This window comes from Heteronotia binoei, chromosome 12, assembly GCF_032191835.1.
Source record: "Heteronotia binoei isolate CCM8104 ecotype False Entrance Well chromosome 12, APGP_CSIRO_Hbin_v1, whole genome shotgun sequence".
Classification (NCBI taxonomy): domain Eukaryota; kingdom Metazoa; phylum Chordata; class Lepidosauria; order Squamata; family Gekkonidae; genus Heteronotia; species Heteronotia binoei.
This window is the reverse complement of record NC_083234.1, coordinates 44,189,527-44,214,534: the sequence shown is the minus strand read 5'-3', so window position 1 is coordinate 44,214,534 and position 25,008 is coordinate 44,189,527. Positions and strand designations below refer to the sequence as shown.

General features: G+C 42.4%; 1 protein-coding gene across 3 annotated transcripts in view; it reads left to right on the top strand.

Annotated features, from left to right (window-relative positions):
• ZMAT4 (zinc finger matrin-type 4) overlaps nt 1-25,008 on the top strand; it is a 249,947-nt gene that overhangs the window by 200,362 nt on the left and 24,577 nt on the right. For 2 of the 3 annotated variants that reach the window (XM_060250791.1, XM_060250793.1), the window contains exon 6: nt 21,190-21,286. The exons of the other annotated variant lie outside the window; for it this stretch is intronic. In XM_060250791.1, coding sequence (XP_060106774.1) covers nt 21,190-21,286 — 97 coding nt within the window. The remainder of the gene's footprint in view (nt 1-21,189; nt 21,287-25,008) is intronic. 3 annotated transcript variants of the gene reach the window in all.

Sequence of the window (25,008 nt, the reverse complement as noted above, 5' to 3'; positions counted from 1 at the left end):
GACCCCTTTGACAAACTTGGGGAATCCATGATGAAAACAGAAATGTAAAGTGTTCCCCCGCCTATCCCATTAATTCTTTGTTCCCTGTTTTTGCTCATCTCTAAATTCCACTCTTGCTAAATTCTCATATTACTAGGATTTGTCTAAATCAAGCCAGAATTTAAGGAGTAGAATTTCTCTGCTCTGCACAAAATCTTAGAAATGAATATATAGAGAATTTGTACCACATCAGGTTCAATTCAGAAAAGACCAGGTCATTTGTAACTCTTTAGATGGGAATTTTAGTAGTGTTCCTCCATAAAAACTTGTCATGTACATTTAAGAGTATGACCAACTGAGTGAATACCGTGTGCTACTAAATCTCTTTTTGTTGTTGTTCAGTTGCACAGTCAAGTCTGACTCTTTGCGACCACATGGACAAAGTCATGCCAGGCCCTCCTGTCTTCTACCATCCTCCAAACTTTGCTCAAATCCATGTTTGTTACATCAGTAACGCTGTCTAGCCATCTCAACTTTTGCCATCCCTTTCTTCTTTTGCCTTCTGTCTTTCCCAGCATCAGGATCTTCTCCAGTGAGTGCTCCCTTCTCATTTGGTGGCCAAAGTATTTGAACTTCAGCTTCAGCATCTGACTTTCCAGGGAACAGTCTGGGTTGATTTCCCTTAGGACTGACTGATTTGATCTTCTTGCAGTCCTAGGGAGTCTCAAGATTCTTCTCCACCACAACTCAAAAACATCTATTCTTCTGCACTCGGCCTTCCTTATGGTCCAGCTCTCACAGCCATACATTACTACTGGGAATACCATTGCTTTGACTATATGGACTTTTGTTGGCAGGGTGATGTCTCTACTTTTTATTATACTGCCCAGGTTTGCCATAGCTGTCCTTCCAAGGAGCAAACATCGTTTAATTTCATGGCTACAGTCACCATCTGCAGTGATCTTGGACCCCAGAAATGCGAAGTCTGTCACTACTTCCATATCTTCCCCTTCTATTTGCCAAGGTGTGATGGGGCCGGATGCCATGATCTTTTTTGATGTTGAGTTTCAAGCCTACTTTTGTGCTCTCCTCTTTCACCCTCAACAAGAGGTTCTTTAGGTCCTCCTCACTTTCTGCCATTAGAAGAAGAAGAAGATATTGGATTTATATCCCGCCCTCCACTCCGAAGAGTCTCAGAGTGGCTCACAATCTCCTTTACCTTCCTCCCCTACAACAGACACCCTGTGAGGTGGGTGGGGCTGGAGAGGGCTCTCGCAGCAGCTGCCCTTTCAAGGACAACCTCTGCCAGAGCTATGGCTGACCCAAGGCCATGCTAGCAGATGCAAGTGGAGGAGTGGGGAATCAAACCCGGTTCTCCCAGAGAAGAGTCTGCACACTTAACCACTACACCAAACTGGCTCTCCATTAGAGTGGTGTCATCTGCATATCTGAGGTAGTTGATGTTTTTCCCGGAAATCTTAATTCCGGCTTGTGCTTCATCCAGGCCAGCATTCCGCATGATGTACTCTGCATATAAATTAAATAAGCAGGCTGACAATATACATCCTTGTCGAACTCCTTTTCCTATCCTAAACCAATCAGTTGTTCCATATCCTGTTCTGACAGTTGCTTCTTGACCCTTATACAGGTTTCTCAGGAGACATGTGAGGTGGTCTGGTACTCCCATCTCTTTAAGGACTTGCCACAGTTTGTTGTGATCCACACAATCAAAGGCTTTAGCATAGTCAATGGATAAGAAATAGATGTTTTTCTGATAATCCAGCGAATGTTGGCAATTTGATCTCTAGTTCCTCTACCTCTCCGAAACCCAGGTGAATCTCTAGTTTTTGATTAAGAGAAATTTAATGTTTGTCTTCAGAATAATCTGCAGCCTCTTTGTCCTCTCCTTGTTCCTTTTTCATTGTTGCATTTCTCCAGTGTCAAAAGTTAAATTGGGAGTTTTCCTTTTATATTTTACTTTGATGGTGCTAATGTTAGCAGTTTTGCTCCATTTGAAAACTAGTTGCATAACTTTTTCTGGATTCCTTGCTAGTTCTTTTCTTTTGTATTTTCAACTGAGAGAATCCCCCCTCACAGTTTAAATAATGAATAAAACAGGTTTCTGCTAAGGTGCTTAAATACTGACAAGAGAGAAAGGATCCATTAAAAAACCATAATTAGAAGTCTAGCCTTGACCAGCTTTTATCTCAACCAAGAAATAGCTATACATTCAGTAAATCCCATTTAGACTTTGAAAGAAATCCATTTTTCATTTGCTTCTTCTTTTGTTTCTTTCCTTGTTCAAAATACTATGTAGTGGCGTACATAAATATCCAAATTGGACAGCATAGAATCATTAGATGCAACTGGGAAATCTGTGGACAAAAAGATACTGGCTATTTTAGAACACAAAAGGGTACATCCGAGCTATAGAATGCTGTGATATCTTCTATGCATCCATTAAAAAGGAAATATTTTTTTCCAGATGATTTGCTGTAGTCTTAGCATCAGTGAGGAATAAAGTGCAAGGAACCCATAGAAACAATAACAGAATATTTTTTGGGGGTGGGAGGGAATCCACAAGAATCACAGCTGAACCTGTTTATACTAAGTTGGATCATTGTTCCACCTAGCTCAGTAACGGCTGCTCTGCCAGTGGTGCTCCGAAGTTTCAGACAAAGTTTATATCCTGACCTGTGGTCCTTTAACAGGAGATTCCAGGGATTGACCTGTATGCCAGGCATGCACCCTACTACAGAGCTGTGGCAAATAGAACTTGTTTCCTCATGCAAATTACATTTTGTGGGAAGGAGGTAGCTCTCCAGGGTCCCAGGCAGAGAAACGTCTTTTTCAGCTCCTGTTATTTGAGCTCCTTTTACTGGAGATGCTAGGGACTGCTCTAGTATGATAGGCAATCTGGCAGAGGCAAAGCATTTGGCGCTGGGTTTTAGTGTAGCTGCACCCTGCATTATACAAACATAAGCATGTTTCTGGTTGCTGCTGAAAGAGAATCTGAGAAACATTAGAGTATCTGAAGGGGGGGTGCTGTTCAGACACTTTCACTGTGTGTCCTGTCCTGTTTTTAGATGTTCCTGGCTGCTGTTGAAGACATCATTTTCCTTTACCCTTCCTTTATACAGCATAAATTGCTTGGTTTTTTTCTCTTCTGGAATGCTGAGAAGGGAGCATAGCTCTGATTACCAGATGCAGGGGACAAGCAACAGGGAATCTTACTCTGCTGATGAGCTTCTTGGGGGCATCTGATTGGCTGCTGCTGGAAGCAGATTGCTGAACTAGAAGGACCCTGTGTCTGATTCAGCTCCAGTAGTTCAGATGGTATACCATGATGAGATGTCAGGTTGTAGAATGTGCTGCAACCATCCTAGTCATGAAAAAAATACCCTTCTTTCAGCTTTATAGTACTTAGGATGTCTTGGCCCAGCATTTGAGCTAAAAACAAGCTTTCTACCTTTTGTGGAAGTATTTATGGGTGAGTGAATGAGGCCCAATGTCTTTCTCTCTGTGTTTGTGTTCAGTGTATCTTGAATTCTTTAATATCTAAGGAACACAAATTCTTCCCTCAAGTTCTTTTCCCCACAATTTGAATTGGCTGACTATGGTACATTGATTTTATGCCTGAGTCCAGTGGCACCTTTAAGACCAAGATAGAAGCTTTGGTGTGCATGCACATTTCTTCTGAAGAAGTGTGCATGCACACAAAAGCTTATACCTTGATCAGAATTCTGTTGATCTTAAAGGTACTATTGGATTCAAACTTTGTTCGGTTGCTTCAGACCAACATGGCTCCCCACCTGAATCTGATTTTATGGCTGTCATCTTTACTGGCATTTTTAGCATTTAGCACTTTGATTGTATTGTCTCCTGATCTGTAAATAGTGTTAACTGTTGCATGATTAATTATTAAATCTTTTTTTCAAGAATGCATGCAAAAATCCCAGTGTGACAACAAAATACTTAGCTTTAAACCAGACATTCCTAAATTGTTGGTTCCCTCTCTGGAGTCCTGAGGTCTATCTCCTGATTTATTCAATCAATCAATCAATCAACCTTTAATGGCATGTAAAAACAGGTTAAAAGAACAATGGGTTGAAAAACAGAAAATAGGTTAAAATACTGGACATCAGGATTAGAGTACATTTACATAAGATCACAGTTAAATGGGACAACAAGACTGTTCCTTGACTTGACGAATCTTTTTGGCCCAGTACAGAAATAAGACAGTATTTACAGTTATGTCAGGAGTAACATCTTTCAAAAGAAACTGGACCTTATCTGGATCAGCCAGACCCATCTTATTTAAAAGAATAGGATCCAAAAATCGACCACGAATACTTACATAAAAAGGACAATACAGGAGAATATGTGAAATGGTTTCAATAGATCCAGACTTACACGGACATAGTCTGGCCGGGTAGGGTATGTTATGATATCTACCATATAGAACTGCTGATGGCATAACATCAAATCTTGCCAATGAAAAGGCCCTACGCTGTTGAGGACTTTGCAAAGAATAGAGAAAGGAAGCCTCACCCGGCCCGGACATGGAAAGGATTGACAGATTGATAGCTCTTTCTCGATTCTCTGGGTGGTGGTGCATGGCCGTTCTTAGTTGGTGGAGCGATTTGTCTGGTTAATTCTGATAATGAACGAGACTCTGGCATGCTAACTAGTTATGCGACTCCCGAGCGGTCGGTGTCCAACTTCTTAGAGGGACAAGTGGCGTTCAGCCACCCGAGATTGAGCAATAACAGGTCTGTGTCCTGATTTATTTGTTTTGAATCATATGTATAAGAAAAAAAGATTGGCCAGCAGAAGTCTGGGTTAGGAAACAAATCCTACTTAATCCCCCAACCTTGAACAATCAACTTCAATATTGGTGTCTGTTATTTTTCTGTCTGTAAATTGAACATATTCAGCAGCCGTGACTTGCTTAAAATAATCCACTCAAATAATCAAAGCTCAGGTTGAACCAATGACTGTGCAGAATTCATTAGACTCTGTATAATTAACTGGGTTTAAAACTGAAATATGTGTGTTAATCATAAATCAAGTACTGGATCGAGGCGGTGCAGCAATACTGATGTTATTAGATCTGTCGGCTGCATTTGATACAGTTGACCATCGGTTGCTGATCCACCGCCTCGCCGACATAGGGGTTGAGGGGCTGGCCTTACAATGGCTCTCCTCCTTCCTCATGGGTCGGGGACAGAGGGTGGCGATTGGGGGTGAGCGATCCCAGAGGCGCACACTAGACTGTGGGGTGCCCCAGGGAGCAGTTCTCTCCCCAATGTTATTCAACATCTTTATGCGCCCCCTCGCCCAGATTGCCCGGAGATTTGGGCTGGGTTGCCATCAATATGCAGATGACACCCAGCTCTATCTACTAATGGACGGCCGGCCCGCCTCCGCCCCGGGGAACCTGGACCGGGCTTTGCAGGCAGTTGCAACGTGGCTTAGACTGAGTGGGCTGAAGTTAAATCCAGCGAAGACAGAGGTTCTCCATGTGGGTCATGGCACTCTGGGGAAGGAAATATCTCTCCCGGCCTTTGACGAGGCGCCGCTGAAGACGGCGCAGCGGGTGAAGAGCCTGGGCATCTTACTAGAGCCTTCATTATCAATGGAGGCCCAGATAACAGCCACTGCCAAATCAGCATTCTTCCACCTGAGGCGGGTGAGGCAGCTGGCCCCTTTCCTAGAGCGTCGGGACCTAGCAATGGTGATCCACGCGACGGTCACCTCAAGATTGGACTACTGTAACGCTCTCTACATGGGGCTGCCTCTGTACCGGACCCGGGAGCTGCAGCTAGTGCAGAACGCGGCGGCCAGGCTGTTACTTGGTCTCCCAAGACGGGAACATATACGGCCGGGGCTGCGCGGACTGCACTGGCTGCCAATCGTATACCGGATCCAGTACAAAGTGCTGGTCATAACCTTTAAAGCCCTATATGGCCAAGGACCGACCTACCTGAGGGACCGTCTCTCCCCATATGAGCCCCAGAGAGCACTGAGGTCAGTGGGGAAAAGCAGACTGAATATCCCTGGGCCAAAAGAAGTTAAACTTCAAAGCACCCGCACTCGGGCCTTTTCCGTTGCGGCCCCACAACTCTGGAACCAACTCCCAGAGGAGGTGCGGGCCCTGCGGAACTTAGACCAGTTCCGCAGGGCCTGCAAGACCGCCCTCTTCAAACAGGCGTTCACCAATAACTGAATTAATGTTTACCGCCAGATTAATAATGTTTACCGCCAGTGTTAATTTAGGAATGTTTTAATTAATTATTGACTATTGACTGGTTTTAATGTGAATTTTAATGTGAATTTAATGTTTTTATTATTGTATTGTTTACTTGAAATGCTGTTAGCCGCCCTGAGCCTGCTTCGGCGGGGGAGGGCGGGATATAAATAAAATTTTACTTACTTACTTACTTACTTACTCTTCTAGCAGCTGATGTAGTGAGGCTTTTATAGTAGAATATGGATCATTCTTTTTTGATTGAACACCACCTTTTGATATTCTTTTTTATTTAGCTGCTTTGAGTACTTTGAAAGTAAAAACACAGGATTTTTAAAAAATTGCCTTAAATTTATTAGCAAATGCTGGTTATAGCAGTCAGGGATGCCATACAAGAAATAAATCAGTAGTAGTTGGGGATGCAAATTCTTCATGTACTGGCATTTGTCCCTTTGACTGTAATATTTGGGAATAATTTGTCTAATCTTTGGAAAGATCCATCCACAGTAATGAGGAGACACTGTCTCTTCCTGCGCATGCCAGCATCATTTTCTATATAGTTATCAAGGCTTACAACCCATATCACATGTCACTAGTAACAATAGCTCTAGAATTTCATGGTCATATAGAGTAGCCATTGGACCAAGTATGGAATTCTCTAGATGACTTCAGGATATAACAATGATCAGCTTTAATATAGGGGTTTTTTTTAAAAAAAAAATCCAGAATGCTCTTAAAATACAACTGCCTGTGCATTGTTCATATTCTGAAATGATTGGGTTTCTAGAAGACTGCCTGCTACTAAGCTCCAGGGATTTTTCTTGGATGTTAATCTGTGAGTCACAGCAAAGCAGAAAAGCTAACACAGAAGGAATTTGTGATTTTGTTTTCCCACTAGGAGAAGTGAGAAATTATTTTTAACACCAGCCCTTTACTGTAAAAGAAAGGTGTTCTTGTTGTCCATGATAGAGAATGAAATGAATGGAGGTTGTATAACAGTAGTTCTTGGTGGATTATTACAAAAAGGATTCTTAACCAACAGCAGGCATTAAGTTTATGGGTGAGCAGGTGCATCATTTATATAGGGGTGTAATAATGGGAGTTAGTCTTGCTTATATTCTTTCCTTTTTAAGGATGACACCTCCTGAAGATACCAGTTGCACATACAAAAATTGGCATTTGATATTTAGGACTATGTATAGATTAATCAACTAGAATTTATTTAATCACCTGACTGAGCTGATTGCTCACTATATGAATAAATGCATATGTTACAAAACTCTGATAAAGGTGACTTTTTTTAATTGGAGAGGATGTGAAAAAACATATACTACACTTGATCTTAGCCAAAACCATATTGCTTTGTATTTTATATAGCGCTTCCCAAATATTCAAACCAAGTAATCCTTGCAGTACGTCAGTATTATTTCCCCCTTATTGCATATTGGGAAGGAGAACAGTAAAAGCAATTTACAGTCGGTGCAATGAAATGTTTGTCAAACTAACACTCTACTTTACACTTGATCCATTCCGACATTCATTTGGTCTAGTAGAGTGAGAGGAGGCATGAATGGGCTTTGCTGTTCATAAGGCAGAATCCCCTGTTGTCAGCCTTCAGGCATACATGTCCTCCATGCATAGATGTCATGCTCATGAGCATGTGATGAAGCAGAGGCAAGGGTGTGGATAGCATGCTTACACCCATTCTTCCTCTCTCTGCATTGATTGTATTGTGACCGGATCATTTGTAGAGAGCTGCTTTTTGTGTGTGTTCAACTTCAAACAGTTCACGTATGTCTGTACAAAAAAGGTAACTGTTCATGTTTGATTCATTCAACATGGTGCCACACATTATTGCTTCTCCTATCCCAGTTTCCCGGACCTCCTTTTCATTCTATCACTACCACCTCCTTTTCTGCTGTTTGCCACATCCTTTAAATGCACAAAGAATTAACCTTTCACAGTCAGAGACTTCACAAGAGAGTAAGGTTGCAGTTACTACTTTTCTACGTGCTTCACATTTGCAAAATTATGCACATTACCATTTGAAGAAGGAGGTGGGGTGGAGTGTAAACAGTTATGTCCAGAGACCAAATTTATCCAATTGTGAATCTTTATTGATGGATAATTAAGGTCAAAATAATTTGGTTTGTCTAAGAAACCTAATGAGCACTTAGCAGAAGCAAGATTTGAAATGAGGTCTGTGCTAGGGATGCTGATACCCCTTATATCATTTAATTATTTGACCTGATCATCCATGACCCTGGGTAGAGTCATTTTGCTTGTTGTGTAGCTGCAAAAGCCTCACTGCTACGAAGCAAGGAAGCTCCACTGCCCATGTTACTGCACAACTGCAAAGCTGTTCAACAGTCATTTCAGGACAAACACTTGGATATTCAGCTCGCAGGTGATAAAGATGGCATATTCACCTATCAAACATGTTTGCTACAAAGTTTGTGGGATCCCTACTCCATATCTCAGCCTCTTAGCCACTACTTTCAAAAAATACACTGAAAACTTATAGTGGTAGCTTTTAGAATGGAACTGTCATCTTTAATATTTTATTTCACATTTCTTGGTAGGCTAACAAGACACAAGTAATGGAAAAACAGACAAGTGTTTCCTTAACCGTCCATTCCATTGATTAAAATTTGACATCAAGTTAAAATTGCCGCCCCCCCCCCCATCCTAACATCGTGCCTGACATCTACTAATTAAGCCAATTTAAGTCTGCATCTGCCTGAAAAAGATGGCTATAACCACCCTATCCAGGGACCTCATCTCAGCTAACCACATTCAAATTTTATTCAGAGCTGGATTTTGAGATCAAACTGAAGATCAAATCCAAATTCTGAATTGGAACTTGAATGGGTTTTGACAAGTATGCCTGATTATCATCTTCTGTGCTATCCTCATTAGAACTCCATGAATTTACTGGCCTGGAAGCCTTTCCAGAAGAGTAGCTGTATTACAGTGCTATCCTGTGCAGTTATTCCAATCAGCAGGCTTAACCTGGAGTAACTGCACAGGATTGCACTGCCCATCTGTTGCAGCAAAAAAAAAGAGTTGTGGGACACACTAAAAGCTAACAAATATATTGTAGTAAAAACATTCATGAGCTGGAGCCTGTCTCATCAGCATTATAACACATACAATGAAGATGAAGGCATGGTTCAAACATAATGCAACATCACAGGGCTGTATCTAGCAGCTTTTGCATCCCATCTCACACCCAGTTCTTCTCCTTACCACAGGCCCTGTTGCACATGGATTTTGTGTAGACAAATCCAATGATTCCCAGTACAGCTTTTTTGGTGGTCAAAGGGAACCCCTCCTTCCTTTTTCACCATCAGAAAAGCTGGTTAGCTCCAACACATTGTTTTATCTGTGGCTAGTTTATGAAACCATCATTCAGCATGCAGACATTGGTTAAATACTGATTTGTCTCAATGTATGCTATTTTTCAGGGCTTTTTTTGAGCAGGAATGCACAGGAACACAGTTCTGGCTGGCTTGGTGTCAGGGGGTGTGCCCTAATATGCAAATGAGTTGCTGCTGGGCTTTTTCTACAAAAAGAGCCCTATTTTTATCAACACTTCTTTTTTCTTCAGCTCACCCCACAGCAACCCAGTGGGGATCCTGGACTTTCCTGCGGTGAGGATAGCTGTGTCCACACATCATGTGAAACCATACTGAAGACTAATTGCTATTAATAAGCCAGCTTCGAACCATGTTTTCAGATCATGAAGTGATGAACCCTAGCTATGTTTAGTTAGTGGAGTTAGTCTTTGGTTGGAAAAATCACATTGCCCATAATTAGTGTAATTAATTAGATTTGAATGACAGCTAAACCAAGCTGAAATATAAGTCATGGGAAAAGCTGCATTTAAAATATTTTAATTTTATATATATGTGCACATGCTGAGAACTTCAAGAGTAACCCAACTGTCAAGTGCACTTGCATTGTTTGAACACCCATGATTGCATCCGAGGTAAACTGGTCAGACTGCCTCAATGTTCCCGGACAAAGTTTTGAGCACTACACTGTGCCAGAAAGCTTGGACCTGTGAGTAGCTACTGAGCTACAGGGCCAGGTAAATGAAGCTTGTGGCCACTTTTGCCCAGTCTAAAAATAAAGTACCTCAGTTACTGGAGAAGAGGTAGTATCCTCTGGGGTCACAACTGGGTCATTCAGTTTTAACAACTTACATTGTAAAGCACAGAATCTCTTAGAGTACAATCCTGGCTTTCCTCCTGTATAGTCAAGTACAGCCTTTACATGACTGTCAGCAGATAGATGGCATTGTCTGCTTTTTGGCACCTGCCCAGTTAGCAACATCTGTTTTGAACGTAATTGCATATTCAAGTAATCTGTTCAAGAACTAATTGCAAGACTGGCTGACTTCATGGGCAGTCTCCAAAGGCACAAAGACACTTAAGAAGTAAGACTCAATTTTAAAAAATCTTACTTTTTAATTTTTGCTACATATTTATTTAAAAATGGAGGTGGCAGCCAGTGGATGGGCAAAGCAGCTGCAAATAAAGCAATGAAATTTTGCAAGAAAGCATTGTAATCATGTAAACAGAATGCATCCAGCTTAGCTCAGACACAGTGAAATAGCTCACCAGCTGATCAGCTCCCTGCTCACAACTGCAACAGGATGTGAGCCAAACCAGCAAGTGCTCAATCATATCTAAATATATATGATGCAGGGAGGGTTGGTAGTTTCCAAGGTGATATCAAAAGACAGGCAAGCATCTCCAGGCGGAAGATAAATACAAGAGTTAAACAACTGAAGTCCATAATTTCAAAAACACTTTTCAATTTAAAGTCTCATAAAATGCATTTTAGAATTTTATAATGCTGTGACAGACTGCATATTAGAAGTACTGTACCAACAACTAAAGAACTGTGAGCAGTTAATTCTTCGCAGAGCCAGAGGGCCTTAATTGACAGGCTACTCTAAGCATTTTGATTAGTTAGCATCAGCTGAGCAAAAAAAAAAAATCTTGAGAGAGCTGAGTACTGAGGAGATTCAGTCAGATTCCTGCCTTAACTGAGAAGAGACATGTACTGTGACTAGCCCTAACAGAAGAAAGGTTTAGTGCTGACAGAGTCTGATTTCAGCTTTGACTGAACAGTCTAAATTCAGCAGTAGCTGAGAGCAGTTTGAACACAGAGAGAGAACTGGGGAAAAGTTTGGCAAGGAAGTTTGGGGAGTAGAGAAGACTCCTATTCAAGCCAAAGGAAAGGAGATAGATCTTCTAGAGAGAGAAGATTCCCTACCCAGTCAAACAGGGAGAGTTATCTCTGAGGCATACAAAATTCCCTGGCTTAGTGTGATTAGAAACTGCCTGTAGAGACCTTAAAAGTCAGTCAAAAATTCAAGAAGAGAACTGATAATCCAAGAGAAGGGGGATTGGTGCTGAAAAAAGGGTACCAGCCTTCTGGGCACCAAAAATAGTCAACGATTATACAAATAAAGTGAACTGAAGTGTTTGGGAAACACTGGAATGATAGCCTCTCAATATAATGATCTATATAACTGAATAATTTAAGAACTTCTCATTAGTCTGAGATATAAGAACAAAAGTCTATGCTTGTGCTAGTTTTACCTCAGTAATCTCAGTCCCTGGTTTCATCTGACCTTTCTTCTCAATGGTAAATAAAACTTTTAGTTATTTTTTAATTTCAAAAGCATCTCAAGTGCCATCTTCAAGGGTTTAAGTTAAAGGGTGATTTTATCACTTCTGTTAGGTTCCCAGGTGAGCAAATAGCCAAAATATATCTTACTGACAGGGTGGGACAGCCAAAGTTTCTTCAGGGGAAAAGAAAATGTGTTACCTGGGCTGCTCAGTCAGTGAAGGGACAGAAAAATGAAGGGAAAATTTTGCCTCTAAGGGAGGGATGTGGGTGGGAGTGTCATAGCTGCACTCTCAATATGTCATAGAATAAGCATATATTAAAATGATGCTGTGCATCCGGATATAATTAGCTGTTCTCACAGAACATCATTGAAGAATAACACCTTTGGAATTCTGACAGAGTGGTGGTTACCACCACAAAATAGCTACCACAGGAGGTAGAGCTGTACAGCTAATGTGATATTGATATGCTACTGTTGAGAAGCAGTGCACAGAATTTCCCTGTGTATTGCAAATTTCTTGCCCTCATGAATGCAAACATCTCTTTTATTTATACCGTATCTGCACATTTGGCATGTAACATCTATGTGTCAAGCACTTTTGAAGGCCTCCAGTGAAAGACATTATATAAACACAAAGTGTTTGTTATTATACTTCCATTTCCAAAATAATAGTTTTTGTGAGCTGAGCAAATGGCCCATTTTCTGTCCTAGATCACCTCACTCATTTTTTTTAAAGAACAGATGTGTGAGAGAGAAATCTAAACTGAGATCTGCAGTGTCAGAAGTAATCAGCACATTTTGAAGAAACATTTAGCAGCAATACCACATTCTCCTGATGTGGAGGGATTTAAGATTAAAATATATGTTTAAGGTCAATATTGTATAATCAAAATAAAGAGACTACTGATGTGGACATACCAAAGTTCTCTAAGTGATCCATATAGCAATATGTGCCATTAATTTTGTTCTACTGTTTCCCTGCATGGCTTGGTATGAGAAAGACTACAGAAGATATGGGGGGGGGGGGGGGGAGTTTCCCAGCTTTCATATGGTGCTTGAATTTTGGGTAAATGTGGAAGTTGCCAAATATTGAAGCAGTCTGTGAATGAGAAGGCCTTGGGCATCCATTGTGTAGTGAGATGCTGACACTACCCAGATGAAGTAATTTGTCTGCCACCTGATATTTAGGTTTCTTGTGCCATCTCATGAACTCACTACCATCACTCTCCAAGCAGTGAGATCTCTGCTGCTGCAAAAAGCAGGAATGCTAAAGCAACCAAAATGGTGCCTGAACTTTCAAGTGGTGAAGGAATTTTATGAGAGTGCAGGGAGCACTACTGCATTTAAAGAGGGCTGAGAGGCCAAAGAAGATTCACTTCAGCTTCTGCCTGGGGCTCCATAAGCAAGAGTAGAGAAAATGAAGAAGAAAAAGTATATAACTCACCTAGTGTTGCCAGCCCTGCACCAACAAATCCTGGGAGATTTCAGGGCCAGGGTCTGGGGACAGTAGAGTTTTAGGGGATGTGACATCACATATTCAATAACACTTTAGGAAACTTCCTGTTCTCTATAGTAAAGATGTTACTTCTGGGGAATGTTTGTGACATTCCAGGTGATGCTTAGGAATCTCTCCTGTTTCTATAGACTTTACTATAGAGGTCAGGAAGCTTCCTAGCCTAGAACATCGCCATTAATGCTGCTACCCTATTTCCCCCCCCTGCTTCTTGGATCATTGGGGGAAGGGGCAAGGATTTACTTGTCAGCAGGCAAATGGCAAACCTGTCTTGTTCTGCCATATCTGTGGACAAGGTGGCTACTGGGCAGCATCCACCTGCCCCTGGATAGTGTCAGATGGGGATCCCCAGATGCATTCCACAATTCGTGTTTACTATCTGGATTTTTTTTTTTTTTTTGCAACAAACTGTGTCTCTGGAAACAGTCTTGAAATAGATTTGATTTGTGCTATGACCAGTTATGTCCAATATTGTAATCAGTTGGTTAAGACAGCAGAATCCCCCATTCTTTACAGCCACCCATACAAAAATTTTGGCCAAGTTATAGCCTCATTCTGTCACATTGTTTTATTATATATGTTTTAAATCTTGTTCATAGTACTGTATTTTGCTATGTATTTTTTATGTTTTAATTTTTATGGCTGGAAGTAAACTGTATCCTTTGGGGGAGTTGCTGGGTTGTTATGGCTTATGGCTACAGCAATAAAATACTTTGACCTTTGACCATTCACTGTGAACTTCAGTTAAAGCAACCCAAAAGTATAATCTTGGATGGCTCAACAAAATTTTGAATGGTTTGGGGTGGGGTGTTTTCAGGGGGTTTTCTGTTGAGCTAGGGCTTTCGAGAGCTAAAACTCTTTGAGACAATAGGTTTGCCAATGCAGACATTTGAGAAGATTTTATGGTAAGCAGAATTTCAAATATGTCTTCTTAAACTGCAGCCTTAGCAGGTAGCTATTTTCTTTTTAAATTTAAGATCTTTAATCCTTCAGATGATGGAGTCATCACTTCAAACTTGGCTGTTGTATGCAGTCTGAAGAAAGATTTTGCCCTTGTAGGTTGGGAAATGTGGCAGGCAGCTGTTATTTCATGCTCTTTGCTGGCCTGTTCTATACAGTTTCTTTTAGGGAGGCATTTTTAGGCATCACTTTCCTACAAATGTGACTGGTTGGCCTTGGCAATTTAAACTTATTTATTTGTTATTGGACATGGGAAAATGTATAAAATTGCACAGTGTGCTGTTTGTGCTGCTGGGGCTTGTTCTCAATTTATCCACAAGGAGATGCCGAACTGCAGAGGTGACACATTGACCAGAATGATTCACTGTTTGTTATTATATTGTAAGACAGCACTGGTATACACAATAAGTGGTGGCTGCTCCCAAGTTGCTAGTCAACAGTTATGGTTTTGCATTCGTGTTGACTTACACAGCATCAACTACATGTGCACAGCATTTTTCAGGGTACAAGAAGACAGATCCCTGCCCCCAAATGCCTACAATTTAAAACTCAAGACAAAGAAGACAATAGAGGTATAAATTAGACATGACAAATCCTGGACCCAACCCAGAGCAAAGGTGTGTACACGTGCTTCCTCTTTCACACAAAACTCAAAGAGGAGAGAAGCTGCTGTAGTAGCTTTAAAGGGAAGGATAAGGCAGTGTTTAATTGCAGCAGCACTGGGAAAGGGGAAGAGAACTTTCCTGAATTGCATGCAGAATCACTGGACACTCCTGAGTGAACATCTATCCACATTTCTTTTAAAGGAGAATTACAGTCAGGAGAGAGGAGAGTAGGGGTACCAAGCTGTCCACCAAAGCGGGCAACCTCCAGGCCAGCCCCTGTGCTCTAGCTCCTGCCCTCTTTGAAGAAGTGAAAGAGGGGAAAAATGGGGGAATATCAGCACAACACTCTGATATTACTTCTGGCTGAGTGGGTGAAAGTGGCATTTACCATAGTTACTTACCATAGAGATTTACAGAAATTCTTATAGTGTTTGTGACATCACTTCTGCTTGCTAAACCAGTAGTGACATAACAATGTCTGTGATGCTCACCCTCCCCAGACTCCACCTTTGAATTGCTCTCAAGGATTGCAAGTCTAGAGTTAGCAACCCTAAAGGGGAAATTTAACCCTTTAAATGTTTTAACCCATCTTTTTTAAAAACAAAAAAGCATTATAACAACATGGGAAGTCCAGTTTTGATTTGCAAAATCATGTGAGGCTGAAAAAGTTAAATCTCCGAGCTGTGTTTGAAAGATGCTGAGCATGGATCTGATTACAGGAGATGCCCAGTATGCCTGCTCACATTCTGCACCTGTCATTCCAATCCAGCCAGGAGATTACATGCATGCAACTAAAGTACATGAGCATCTACATGTGGAAGTGCATTACAGTCCTCATCCCTTTGAGTTTGAGGCAAATGTCAACTGGGGATGCATATTATTGTCTATCTCTACTTGTCAGATGCAACAAACCCACAACAGGGCCTTTTATTTCACAATGAATATTTGAGGAATCTTAGATGGTGAAGCCAGTTTTTGTTCCAGACTTTAGTTTCTGTTTTTACTCTGAAACTTTCATTAAAAATCCCCAAACAGGATTGCCTTTGCAGTTTGGTTCATCAACCAACATGCATTCCCTGGCCAAAGCAAATGAGCTAGGTTGAATTGTCTCTTTGCTTCCTTTCAGTCTTTGCTTAAACAAATAGGGGAAGAATGTGGTAATGGAGAGCAGTTCCAGCCGGCTTCTTTTCCATTTTGATTAACAGCTGCACTCCAAGAGGTAATATGCAGAAAATAATGGAAGCTCATGTTCCAACAAGACAAGTAATTAGTCCTATTCCATCTTCAGTTGTGTATCAATATTTGACACCAGTGTGGTGGTCTAGATTCTTGCACCTTGAGTAGTCCAAGTGAGGACAGAAAAGCAATGAGGATTTTGTACACTGGGAAATATTACAGAAACTACTAAATCCCCACCCCCTCTTTGTTGAAAAAGGGATGTTCTTTGCTGCTGTGAATCTACGTACTTTGGAAATGAATAGGCTTCTCCATTGCTTTACTGTCTCCTCTAGCCAACTCTTACTAAAAGCATATGTGACTGACTTGAAAACAGTCCGTGCAGCCAAGCTTGGAGTGAGTTAAATAGCAGGCTCACTGGGATTTGCTGGACTGCCTTCAAGCAACCAAAGAAACTTAAATAGGGGGCAGGGCAGAGACTAGGGGCTGTTTGGCTTCAGTCTGGAGTTGCATGGACAGGGAAAAGACCTGTTTGAGCATTGAGAGCTGTGAGGGACAGAACTAGTGATGAAATAAGGCTCTGTTCTGACGAGATTTTTACTTTCTTTTTAGAGGCCAAGTAAGCCTCTGGTGACAGCTCTGTTTTAGGAGTGCTGACAGGTCAATAGTCAGACTCCTGTGTAAAATCAGAACATCATAACAACATAAGAGAAGCCATGCTGGATCAGGCCAACGGCCCATCCAGTCCAACACTGTGTCACACAGTGGCAAAAAAATTTATATATACACACTGTGGCTAATAGCCACTGATGGACCTCTGCTCCATATTTTTATCTAAACCCCTCTTGAAGGTGGTTATACTTGTGGCCGCCACCACCTCCTGTGGCAGTGAATTCCACATGTTAATCACCCTTTGGGTGAAGAAGTACTTCCTTTTATCCGTTTTAACCTGCCTGCTCAGCAATTTCATCGAATGCCCATGAGTTCTTGTATTGTGAGAAAGGGAGAAAAGTACTTCTTTCTCTGCTTTCTCCATCCCATGCATTATCTTGTAAACCTCTATCATGTCACCCCGCAGTCGACGTTTCTCCAAGCTAAAGAGTCCCAAGCGTTTCAACCTTTCTTCATAGGGAAAGTGCTCCAGCCCTTTAATCATTCTAGTTGCCCTTCTCTGGACTTTCTCCAGTGCTATAATATCCTTTTTGAGGTGTGGCGACCAGAACTGCACACAGTACTCCAAATGAGACCGCACCATCGATTTATACAGAGGCATTATGATACTGGCTGATTTGTTTTCAGTTCCCTTCCTAATAATTCCCAGCATGGCGTTGGCCTTTTTTATTGCAAACACACACTGTCTTGACATTTTCAGTGAGTTATCTACCACAATCCCAAGATCTCTCTCTTGGTCAGTTTCTGCCAGTTCACACCCCATCAACTTGTATTTGTAGCTGGGATTCTTGGCCCCAATGTGCATTACTTTGCACTTGGCCACATTGAACCGCATCTGTCATGTTGACGCCCACTCACCCAGCCTCAACAGATCCCTTTGGAGTTCCTCACAATCCTCTCTGGTTCTCACCACCCTGAACAATTTAGTGTCATCTGCAAACTTGGCCACTTCACTGCTCACTCCCAACTCTAAATCATTTATGAACAAGTTAAAGAGCATGGGACCCAGTACCGAGCCCTGCGGCACCCCACTGCTTACCGTCCTCCACTGCAAAGACTGCCCATTTATACTGACTCTCTGCTTCCTATTACTCAGCCAGTTTTTGATTCACAAGAGGACCTGATCATACACACACTGATAGCTGAGGGGCTGAAGTTTGGTTATCAGATGAGAGATCCAGAACAGGCAAAAGCTTCCGACCAAAAAGGGACTTGACTCTGAAGTTGTGGGTTAGTAATAGTACCCTGAGAGAGCGTCAGTGTCCAGAGGGTCTGGAAGCAGGGTCTGAGGTGGACCTTCAGGGATAACCAGTACCTCAGGGTGTTAAGTGCGTTTGAGTGTGTGGGACAGTATAGTGCCAGCCAAATTTATATTGGACACAGCTGATTTTTGTTTTTATTTGGATTTTTCCAAACTTAGGATAATCTAGCTTTCAGTTTGTTTGTTGAAGGCTCAGCCAGCCTTGATAAGCACCCAGAGGGAGTGCTGTGTTTATTGTGTATACTGTTAAGTTCTGCCAACTGATTTACTTTATTCCTTCATTTTATTTCTGTAAATACATTCCCATCCCTTGCCTTTGAAAAACCAATAAACCTTTTCTTTTGGTTTTAAAAATTAAAAACTTGTGTGTGTGCCACTTTCTGCTCGGGGTATTTCTGTCAGATAGCCAGGCTGGTCTGTGAGGAGAAAAGTTTTATTAAGTAACTGCCTGGGCTGGGAAGAAGCCTCAGCTGGATAAGGGCTTCTTCACAGCATCATTTAAATTTTAAAAAAAGTACCACAGTCAGGATAATGCAAATTAAGTGGTTTTATGCAGATTTTTCTAGTTTATTCTGATCCCAGGTTCTTGCTTTTGAAATTAAATTAATTTCATTTACTCATGCATGATGTACACCTATCTCCAATGTTTAAATACTAGAAAAGACTCTTTTCACATCTCTGGCATTGATGATGAATCTTTTTTATCTGAGCCAAGATCTGTCTTGCCAGAAACCCTGTCATTTTGCTGAAATCATTATTGTATCATTAGATCATAGATTTAATTCTGAACAGTTATCCTAGAATATAGACTGAAAAATCTGCCAAATAAGGCCGTGTTCTGATAAGCAGAATATTTCTGCAAACCCAGGGGAATCCCCAAGTTTGCATCAAAATATAAAAGCTGGGAAGGAAGATGAAAGAGATTAAAAAATCTCAAACCTCAAAAAATAGAGAGAGAAGTCTTGCAACAGTACATTATGAGATATTGATTGTCATCTTAGGAGTTGCCAAGCAACCCCCAAAATGCTTTGGTGGGAGAGAGAAGACTGCTGGAAGGGGAACATCACTAGCAGCCTTGGAACGCAGGTGCTGAACACTGGCAATATTTGGGCTGCCCTCCATTTCCCCTCTTCCCCATCCCACCACCTCCTCCTTTTCATCACTAGGAGAGAAAGAAGAGAACAGCCAGGGAATGCAGACATTGAATACCAGTTGCGTATAAGCTACCACTGCCCTCCCCTTCTTCTGTCTCCTCCTTCCCTCCACTTCTTCCTCCTAGCTGTTAGAAGGAAAAAATGAAGCAGCCAGAGATGGCAGGCACTGAGTGATAGTAGTGTTGGAATTATGAGGAAGTCCAGGTGTCTGCAAGACACCCCCCTCACATTGCAAATTCATCTTGGGGCAGTTGAGCAGTGGCCTCCAGCCTCCCAGGACAGCTAGGAGAGGTAGGTGTTGAGCACTGGCCTCCCTCCCAGCCCACACGTGGCCAGCACTCAACACTTACCTCTCCTAGCTGTCCTCCCTCTTTGTCTCCTGGCAGCAGTGGAAGAGTTTCCCCATGAGTTTCCCACAGTTCAGCCAGACTTCCTTCCTTCCTTCCTTCCTTCCTTCCTTCCTTCCTTCCTTCCTTCCTTCCTTCCTTCCTTCCTTCCTTCCTTCCTTCCTTCCTTCCTTGTGCAGTACACACTTACAGTGCTTTGTAATATCTATTTCATTTAGAAGTATATAAACAGAACACAGAAGTAGATTCTTATGGCAGGCAGTAAAATCACTTCTTGCTGAACCTACCCAGAGAGTACTTTTCAGCTGTCTCCTGCTACACTCTGCTCTTTCTGGAGCCTGTTCCGCATATGTGCTTTACCTTGGATATACAATTGTGTTACAACATTTCTAATTTTTTTGTTTTGCAAATCAATTTATTTATTTGGCCAACAACCAGTATAAGTCAGAAGCGAAAGCAACTCATTTTCTCCATGTCTGGTCAATGTCTTAGTCCCGTTGGGGCTTTTTGTGGTTCCCCCTCCCCCAGAACATTTAAAGGGCAATTTTATTTTCACCCTGATTGCATATTGGCTTAATTCCATGTGCAAAACACTTGAATTGTTATTTTTTTCACAGCAGTGATCTACGCCCCCTTTGAACATCCTCTTGAATGCTCTGTTGTTAAATTCCTGATGACCCATTAGACTAGAACCTAACTGTTCTCTATCCCCAAGGAGCTTACATTGCCAAATGTACATCCTGCTTGTAAAATCGATTTTGTACGGTCCAGTTTTGGGTTCTGTGAGTGTCTCTTTGATCTGATTGGATTATTTCCTGCCTGTGGGAGCTTGGAAGGAGATGGTGTGGGTGAGTGGGTGAGTGTGGCTTGGATTCTTTAGTTTTGTTGCTGCTTTGTTTTTGTTTGATTTCTTTCCTACTAAAAATATACCTTTGGCATATTTATGTTTATCCTGTAGATCTACTGCCTGTATTGATTATTGTCATTCATAGGATTTTTAGTGATTTCAGTATTTTATTTGCTATGTTGATGTAATGGTTTTGTTGGCTGACTTGGAACCCTTTGGCTGAAAGCTTTAAAAAAATCAATAATCCCTAAATAAATAATTGCTATCTCAATATTGGTTTTCAGTTCTCAAAGTCGTTCATGTATCAAATGTAATATGCAAATATAAAACCAATTTGTTTTGCCTTCATACCCTTGCTTGCATAAAAGCCCTGAATCCAATAGCATAAGTGGGAATGTGCATGTTGCTGTATTTAGTATTTAAATTCAGGCTATGAGAAATTGCTTTGAACCTTTTGCCCTCTGTGATGTTTTAAAATTTCCCACTTTGTTACTGCATAAAAAATAGTCACATTTTTATCGTGCCTTTCCCCCCAAACAGCACAGGGACATGGTTCCTTCCTCCAGGTTGTCCACCCAACAACCCTGTGAAGTAGGTTACCTGAGAGAGAATTACTAGCTCAAAGTCCTGCACTGATTTGTGCGAGAAACAGGGTTTTGAAGTGGCTGTCCCCTGTCTCGTTTCGAACATTGTAACTGCTGCACTACCCTGGTGGAATTGTGAGAATACCAGCTGTGATATAATTAGTACAGCTAATTCTGTTGGATTCTGTTCACAGGTCTGAAGCGCAGCTATACGTGTAACATCTGTAACGTCACTCTAAACTCAATAGAACAGTATCATGCACACCTGAAGGGCTCCAAACATCAGACCAAGTGAGTATTTCTCTTTTGAAGCCAGCTGACTGGCTTAGGGCAGTGAGGGGGGTTAAGACCAAAGTGCAAAATAAAGAGAGAGGTTCCAGTTGCAATCCCAGATAGTCATAATGGCTGGATAGTCAACTGCCCAACTAATAAATGGCTGGCCAATTGTGAGCTGAATTCACAAATCCTTTGGGAGGGCAGAGCGGAAAGCTCTCTTGGCTCTGAGAGTTCTATGGTGGCTCGCATCTTTTTTGTGCATGTGTGTTCTTGCATTGCTGCTAGGGTATTTTCAAGAGATCTTTTGCCTGTGAAAAGGGAACACAGACATTCTTACAGAGTCGAGAGACTGGGCACTATGAAGAGCACTTTATTACTGGACATCTGAGCTGCTGTTTGGACTATGTGTTACTGCTTCAGCTATGCGTTATTGCTATGTGTTACTGCTTCTGTTTTTGAGTTTATGACTAATTAATTGTATACTGGTTAATTACTGTGGGGTTTGATTTGATTAATTGATTAGGATTGCCTTACATTTTTTTTCTATTGATCAATTGGCTAATGTTAGTGTAGGGTGGGGAGGGATTTTTAGTTCTGGATTGGAAGGATAAATTCCCTTGCATATGGAATTGGCTTATTAATTAATTAGTATTGAGACTATGTTAATATTTTATATTAATTAGTTTATTTCTGGAAGTATAGGTTTACGGGTGGGGGGGGGGGGTGGAGGTCAGTTTTTTGCTGTTTGCAGTGTTGATTTAACCAAAGCTGTACACCACAGTGTCTGCCTCCAGGGACCTAGTGGGCCCAGGCTACAAGAACATCTTATAGATCTATGAGAGGGTGACGAAGTCAGCAAAGAAGGAGTTCTATGCTGCCTCCATTGCTTCTGCAAAATCACGCCCAGCTCAATTATTTAGATTAATTCGGTCTTTAACATCTTTGCCTCAGGGCATGCCAAATGCTAGGGAATTGGATATAGGCTGTGTGGCTTTCGCGAATTGTTTTGCAGATAAAGTCTTGTTGCTCCGACGCAACCTTCCAGCCACAATTGATACAATAATGGAACTGGAAACCCCTTGCCCGTCTTCAGGTCCAGTTTTGGACCATTTCAGCCTGCTCTCCCAGGATGAAGTTGACAAGACCCTGGCTGCTGTGAAACTTACCACTTGCCCCCTTGATCCTTGTCTGTCATGGCTGATTAAAGCCTGCAGTGACAGCATATGAGCCTCCCTGAGAAAGATCATCAACTTGTCCCTCTCAATAGAGGAATTTCCGGGGGCCTTGAAGGAGGCAGTGGTCTGTCCTCTCCTGAAGAAACCATCTCTGAACCCTACGGTCCTAGCAAACTACCACCCAGTTTCAAACTTGCCATTCCTGGGCAAGGTAGTGGAGAAGGCGGTGGCAACGCAGCTTCAGGCTTTCTTGGAGAATGCCGTTGTCCTGGATCCCTTTCAGTCCGGCTTCCACCCTGCCCATGGGATGGAGACAGTGTTGATCGCCTTGGTGGATGATCTCCGGAGGCATCTGGATTGAGGCAGTTCAGTGCTGTTGATCCTTCTTGATCTGTCAGCAGCGTTTGATATGGTCGACCATGAAGTGTTGGCCCACCACCTCACCAACGCAGGGATACGGGGGCTGGCCCTACAATGGCTGGTCTCCTTTCTCCAAGGTCGGGAACAGAGAGTGGTGCTTGGGGGTGAACTATCCCAGCGGCACCCATTACAATGTGGTGTGCCACAGGGAGCAATTCTTTCCCCAATGTTATTCAACATCTATATGCACCCCCTTGCCCAGATCATCTGGAGGAATGGGCTGGGGTGTCATCAATATGCAGATGACACCCAGCTCTATCTGCTGATGGATGGCCACCCGGATTCAGCCCCAGAGGAATTGGGTACGGCATTGCAAGCAGTGGCTGGTTGATTGCAACAGAGCCAGCTGAAACTGAATCCATCAAAGACGGAGGTGTTGTGTCTAGGCTATAGGGGACTGGGATCAGGGATCAGGCTCCCATCCTTTGACGGGGCTCCATTGATGCCCACATCGAGTGTGAAGAGCTTTGGGGTATTTCTGGAAGCCTCTAACTATGGAGGCTCAGGTTACCACCACTGCCAGATCCGCCTTTTTCCATCTGAGGCAGGTCAGGCAGTTGGTCCCATATCTCGACTCTCACAACCCGGCCACAGTAACCCATGCAATGGTCACTTCCAGGCTAGATTATTGTAACTCTCTCTATGTGGGGCTGCCCTTGACCCTCCTCCAGAAACTCCAGCTTGTGCAGAACGCTGCTGCATGGATGTTGACTTCGTCGCCTATACGGGCATGGATCCATCCTGTGCTGCATGAACTGTACTGGCTACCCATTGAGTACCGAATCCAGTTCAAGGTGTTGGTACTAACCTTTAAAGCCCTATACGGCCAGGGGCCAGCATACCTTTGGAACTGCCTCTCCCTGTATGAGCCCCATAGGTCCTTACGGTCAGCAAACCAACAACTTCTGGTAATACCCAGCCCCAGAGATGTCCATCTGGCCTCTGCCTGGTGGAATGAGCTCCTCCTGGAGATCCGGGCCCTGAGGGATCTGCGTCAATTCCACAGGGCCTGTAAAACAGAGCTCTTTCACCAAGCTTTCAGCTGAGGCAGTGTCGTCACTTATTACCAGCCTCCCCCCCCTCATTCCATCCCAGCACTACAAGATCTGCTGGACTTGGACAATAGGTCACATCTATGAGGCAGAACCTGCCATCTTAATCTTTGTAGTCTTAGATTTTATATTTTAAATTGGTTTTTTACTGTTTTTACTATGGACCGTTTTTATGATGTAACCCGCCCTGAGCCTGTTCTACGGGAAGGGCGGGCTAAAAATCGAATAAATAAATAAAGAGCCAGTACATTGCTCTGTTTAAATGTTATATCTTCTGCTTCTATTGTAGCTGCAGCTTGTAGAGTGGGTTTCAGGGAATATCCCAGCTCCACCTACCGAGTACCACTGGAGGGGGAGTGACAATGGTGGTGCTGGAAATGCAGACCCACAGTGCCACGCCCAGGGCCCCAGAGGTTGTCACCACTTCCCAACACCTGCTGGCAAAGGCTCAGCCTCCTTCTCCTCCACTTCAATAATATTTAATGGCAGGGGCTAGGAAATTCTCTATAACCCATCTCATGAGCTGTTACTGCTGCAATCTACAGTCAATGCCCAACCTAACAGTGGACTTCTTCAAGAACTTTGAGAAATTTGGATCATGCATCCACGGAATTGGCATATGCACTTGTATTAGTTTTAATTTTCAGAGATTAGAAAACTTAGCATACAGTTTAGTATCCCATTGTGGGTAAATTCACATACAAACCCTGCTGTTTTTGAACATTGATGCCATTGAACACTACCAAGTAATGGAAGCCTAAAATAGACTTGTGTAGTTGGAGGTGGTGGTGTGAAGTGCCATCAAGAGACAGCCAATTTATGGCAACCCTACAAGGCTTTCATGACAACAGATGTCATTGCCTTCCTCTTCATAACAACCCAGGACTTCCTTGGTGGTCTCCTGTTCAGAGGCTTTTTAGGGCTGACCCTGCTTAGCTTCCAGTATCTGACAAGATTGGTCTAGCCTGGGCCATCCAGGTCATGGTGTAGCAGGAGCTATATTCTGAAATATCATATATCCTTCTTGCGACCACTTCAGAATTTGTCATGTGGTCCCTCCTCTGCATTTGAAAAAAAAGATACAGTTCAA